This window comes from Schistocerca nitens, chromosome 7 (genome assembly GCF_023898315.1).
Source record: "Schistocerca nitens isolate TAMUIC-IGC-003100 chromosome 7, iqSchNite1.1, whole genome shotgun sequence".
In the NCBI taxonomy this organism is placed as follows: domain Eukaryota; kingdom Metazoa; phylum Arthropoda; class Insecta; order Orthoptera; family Acrididae; genus Schistocerca; species Schistocerca nitens.
Genome location: NC_064620.1, coordinates 98,270,998 through 98,276,997, shown reverse-complemented (window position 1 = coordinate 98,276,997; position 6,000 = coordinate 98,270,998). Strand labels below are relative to the sequence as shown.

The window sequence follows — 6,000 nt, the reverse complement described above, 5'->3', positions numbered from 1 at the left end:
ATTTTGGAAGGGGGAGAAAAAAAAAAGTTTGTTGAATTTGTTTTTCAATTGTTTCACACTAACTACGCAGCCTGTATGGGATCATCCACTTATAAAGTGATGACAAACATATCATTTAACACAATCTTGTCTAATACAACACTAGGCTTCTAGTTAATATTTTCAGAGAGGTTTGGTAGGTCAATGATGTTGGTAAGAATGGTCCAAGTTTGTAGCTTGTGGTTCACAAAAATAACAAGTGCAAATTAAGACAAATGCCACTGACATTTATTCATTAATATTTTGTTTACACATTTTTTCATATGGGGTAACAACATAATGATCAAAATCCTTTTAACATACACAACTTTGGTTACTATGAAAATATTACAGAACAATAATGGCACTAGCAAAAAGATCTTGAAATGGTTGACAGTATAGCTGAGGTATTTTGGAAGACAGTGATATTTCAATCACTAATACTAAAAAGATAGTATTTTTAAACTTCCTCACTGAGAAAATTAATAAACTTACAAATGAGTCACAATCAGTACCTGAACAGTCGAAGATTCATTCTACTAAGTTGCTACATAAACAGTATATAAGACACTAGTATAAGTTTTCTTGTAAGACAGCTTTTGGCATATATATATATTACTGAAATGCATTAGTTTAAAATGACAGTCCAAAAATCTTTAAAGTAGATCCTACACATTACACACACGCATCCACACAGATGCAGTATCACTAAAATAGAAAGTTTTAACACTGGAAATGATACTGTTGTAGCATAGAAATAACAATTTGGTTGGTTTGTCAGTTGGCTGACAGTTTGGTTTGTTGGTTGATTTGCTGATTCACTGGTTATTTGATGTTATTCAAGGTTCAACCTTCAGTAACTCAACATCGAATATCAGTGTTGCATTGGGTGGAATAGTAATTTTCATTAAGGAAAGTCTACAATTAACTTGTCTACATAAAAACAGCTAATACACATAATGAATCACAAAACAAGTTTTAGCACTATAACAAATCATATTAGTCAAAGTAAACACAGAAACAAATCTGTTAAAGTACTGAGAGCACAATCAAAAAACAAAAGAATAATAAATACTAGCTTTTACACACACACACACACACACACACACACACACACACACACACACACACACACACACACAAACCAACCAGAGACAAGGAAAGGGCTAAAAGTAAGACAGCCTAAATATTAGCTGAAGAAAAGATAAAAACAAAGTTAGCATCCAGAAGTTTCAAGATATGCGAGTCGAACATAAAGAAACAGAAAGAGAGAGAGAGAATTTCTTCAGCTTCAATTGTATATGAAATATATATAATCTTGAAATAAAATATTTATTTTGTACTGCTAACCAATTTCAAGTCAGATTTTTATCAAGAGTGTCTGATGCACAGGTATAAAGATGCTAATGAAGCCCGACTCCCTTTAACATCTCCATTTTCATATGAAGCGTTGCCACAAGTTTCCCCAAGTGAAATTCCCTGATGCCCACACAAGTTTTAACTTTTTCCCTGACAAATTTTGAGATCTCAAGGGTAAGTTAAGACATAAGTTGACAATATGTCTTTGCAGCTTAGTACAAGGAACAACAGTGTAAACAAGGATATATCTTAAAAAAATTACTTGCAAGCTGATGGCATTTCCTGATGTGAACAAAAATCATAAGTACTAACATCAACCTCTTTTGTAATGATCTCAGACTGACTGTTTTCCTTCTTATCGTCCATACTCTCTAGCATACAAACTAATTTTTACTTTTTAAGTGCCAAAATGTACTAGAAAAAATAAAATGTGTATAGAACGCCACACTGTACAAATGTACTTGTGGCGAGACAGTCACAATTCTTGAAATCAGTCACTCGTGGCCTCTGGCATGCTGAGGAGCACTGCAGTCCTGGGTCCATGGATAAACTATGAAAATCTGAAGCATTACGCCACACACAAACAGCCCTGGCCTGTGGGCAAATCGGTGAGACTAGATCTGACGGGCACGGCCTGCACATCAGTGGGAAACAATGTGCTTCAGATCGGCAGACCTGATCCATTTCAAATATCTGCAGAAATGGCCTGTGGTTTCGGCCCATTGCAGAAGTCCACTCATGTGGCCAGCTATTCACAAGCCACAGACAGCATGTTTTTGAAATGAGACCACAGTGATCAATCCTTGCAACATATAACTTGTTCAAATACTCTGGGAATCAATAATGAGGATAGGTAGCAACTCACCATAAAGGTGATTGCTGAGCTGCAGACAGGCACGTACAAAAGGCAATCACACTTTCAGAAGTAAAATTTCGGCCATAGTTTTTGTCAGAAAATGAAAGCGCACACACACACATTTACCCAATCACTCATATGCAACTTGTGCACACATGAGCACCATCTCTGGCCGCTGCGTCTGCAGTCTCTCAGAATCAGATCCAAACAAACCACTCCTCACACCTCCCTGACTCTCGTCGGCAGCTGCAAGCCTAGGGACAAGAAGTGTGGCAGCACTGACTGCACGCTGATGGGGGTGGTAGGAAGGGGAGCAGCAGTAGTAATGTGGGAGTAGCGAAGAGGCGCATGTACTTGACTGCACCAAGCCACTGACAATACGCGACACCACAGTAGACAAACCATTTCATCTACTTAGACAAAAACCAAAATTTTTCCAGTGTTTTCTTTTTTCCAAATTTCCCCGACATGTTTGAAATTCCCCAATTTCCAGAACCTGTGGCAACTCTGATATATCAACCCAAAATTTAAATATTTGTCTCTTCTGGTAACTGTGCAGTTTCTTCTTCCATTGGATTTGAATTGACATTATCCATGACAATGACAACCTCACACTAAACCACTCAATAGATCTAAACACAGGTGTTTAAAATCTCACAAGGATCACTAGATTTGCCAGATGCAAACATTAACACTGAACTTTCAATGAAGCTATAGTCTGATTAACCTCCATAACAGTAAGTCTGTTTTTCTATCCAGTCAGCCCTTTCAAGCTGCCATTTCCCCTCAAATCCTGCATAATATTTCCTGGCTTAATTTTGATTGAGCCAAGTCTCATCAAGATAGGTAACGCAACAACTCAATCATTTTCTAGGTGACGTACATTTTTGTTAGAGAAGTTGCCCTACCTGCTACCACATCAGAACATTCCATCAGAATCTACCTTCCGTCATTCCATTTCCCAAACCCCAAAATATTTTACAATTCTGCCTATCAAATAGTGATCCCTTTTTAAATCTATCCTGTCATGTAACACACTTGTCTTTTGCCATAAGGGAAACTAAACACTATCATAAAATTCCAATAGTGTGACAAATGTCCTGGAAACTGTCCAACTTAGTGAGTTGCACTTTCAAAAGCATTTCCTTGCACACTGAAACTGTTACATAACTACAGATTTCCATTCTTGCACTGATCAATGTAGAACGCCACACTGCAATTTTTAGATTTCATCTTTTCTGAGATTGTATTTAAGGTTATGAAGAAATTCTTACACCTCTTATGTGACACCCAATTTGACCCCGTGTGTATTGTAACTGAGTCACCTTCACTCCAAAACAAGAAAAGCCAAATATATTATGAAAAATCAAAGCTCTCTCACTAAACAAACACTTCCACAAAGCAAACACTTAAGTGACCGATTAGGTGCAACAATGTGGCAAAGGCCAGCACTGATGAAGTATAGTGTAGCCTCCAACAGTCAATGGTGTGTCTGGTAGTCACTGCTTCTTGTGATGCTAACTGGAGGACAACCATGTATCAGGAATGATACTGTGGCTAGTGCGTACACATAAGTCATGGACTGAGAAAAAGGCTTTTCACTGGCAGTTAACGGTGAAGGAAAAGATGAAATACCTCTCCAAGCCACAACTTTGGCTGCTTTAGTATAGGAGGGAATGGTGCAAGGCACTAGTTTCACAATTGGGGCAGTAAGAAATATTCACAATATGGCACTAACATGTATCTAGAATGAGCAAAGCAGAGTGACCAGGATATTTTTGATGATTAGAATCTCACCAAGGTGTGTAGGGAGAACAAGTGATATGCAAGCCTCACTATACACTGGCTGCTGAAACATCACTTGACACCTCACACGTAGTTGACTATACTGAGATTGCAAGCAATCAAACGCCCACAACTCATAGCTCCGAGGTATATTTCGTAAATGCAGGTAACAACCCTTGTGTCTATAAGCTGTCCCTTAATAATGTGTACGTAAGTATAACAAAGAACATGTTACTGACAATGGAGAAAAAAGCTATGGAGAAAAAGCATTTGATAGTGTATGAAAACATGAAATAAACAAAGACCAAAGTAAACTACAGTGTTTATTCTACATCTGTTGTTGTTGTCTTCAGTCCTGAGTGGTTTGATGCAGCTCTCCACGCTACTCTATTCTGTGCAAGCTGCTTCATCTCCCAGTACATACTGCAGCCTACATCCCTCTGAATCTGCTTAGTGTATTCATCTCTTGGTCTCCCTCTACGATTTTTACCCTCCACGCTGCCCTCCAATACTAAATTGGTGATCCCTTGATGCCTCAGAACATATCCTACCAACCGGTCCCTTCTTCTAGTCAAGTTGTGCCACAAACTCCGCTTCTCCCCAATCTTATTCAGTACCTCCTCATTAGTTATGTGATCTACACATCTAATCTTCAGAATTCTTCTGTAGCACCACATTTCGAAAGCTTCTATTCTCTTCTTTTCCAAACTAGTTATCGTCCATGTTACACTTCCATACATGGCTACACTCCATACAAATACTTTCAGAAACGACTTCCTGACACTTAAATCTATACTCGATGTTAACAAATTTCTCTTCTTCAGAAACGATTTCCTTGCCATTGCCAGTCTACATTTTATATCCTCTCTACTTCAACCAGCATCATCAGTTATTTTGCTCCCCAAATAGCAAAACTCCTTTACTACATTAAGTGTCTCATTTCCTAATCTAATTCCTCAGCATCACCCGACTTAATTCGACTACATTCCATTATCCTTGTTTTGCTTTTGTTGAAGTTCATCTTATATCCTCCTTTCAAGACACATCTATACTCTCGAAACTACCTAGAGGTCTATGGCAGAGGATATATCCCACTGTATCAGTTATTAGGGTTTCTCCTCATTCCATTCACAAACAGAGTGCAGGAAGAATGACTGACCGAATGCCTCTGTGCATCAAGTAATTATTCTAATCTTATCCTCATAATCCCTACGTGAGCAATACATAGAGCATTAGAAAACTAAAAACCCGCCGCGATTGCGAAAAAAGCACCTAGCGTTAAGTTTTAACCCAGGTTTCAGCGTAGATAACTACACCTTCTTCAGAACAATAAAAGCCACAAGTGCCTAAGAATCACTGACAAAGATCTTCTTAGGAACTTGTGGGTTTTATTGTTCTGAAGAAGGTTTAGTTATCTACGCCGAAACCTGGGTTAAAACTTAACACTAGGTGCTTTTTTCGCAATCCCGGCGGGTTTTTAGTTTTTTAATATATTAACCAACAATTGCTGACGCGCTGCGATGTTGAAGGTTCTTACAAAGAGCATTGTAGTATATTCACAGGATCACCATTTAAAGCCAATTCTTGAAACTTTGTTAATAGACTTTCTCGCGGTAGTTTACATCTGTCTTCAAGAGTCTTCCAGTTCAGTTCCTCCAGTTTCTCTGGGACACTCCCACAGATCGAACAAACATGTGACCATTCATGCTGCTCCCTCTGTATATGTTCAATATCCCCTGTTAGTCCTATTTGGTACAGGTTCCACACACTTGAGCAATTTTCTAGAACTTGACGCAAGTGATTTGTTAAGCAGTCTTCTTTGCAGATTAACTGCACTTCCCCACTACTCCACCAATAAACCGAAGTCTACCACCTGCTTTAACCATGACTGAACCTATGCGATCATTACGTTTTATACCCCTATGAAGTGTTACACACAGGTATTGTTTGCGGTGGCCGATTCTAACAATAAATCATTGATA

The 6,000-nt window shown here is 38.5% G+C and overlaps 1 protein-coding gene across 1 annotated transcript in view; it reads right to left on the bottom strand.

Annotated features, from left to right (window-relative positions):
• Window positions 1–245: 245 nt before the first annotated feature.
• Window positions 246–6,000, bottom strand: part of LOC126194872 (peptidyl-prolyl cis-trans isomerase Fkbp12) — a 48,210-nt gene continuing 42,455 nt past the window's right edge. The window contains exon 5 of the mRNA XM_049933217.1: window positions 246–915. Coding sequence (XP_049789174.1) covers window positions 858–915 — 58 coding nt within the window. The 3' untranslated portion in view covers window positions 246–857. The remainder of the gene's footprint in view (window positions 916–6,000) is intronic.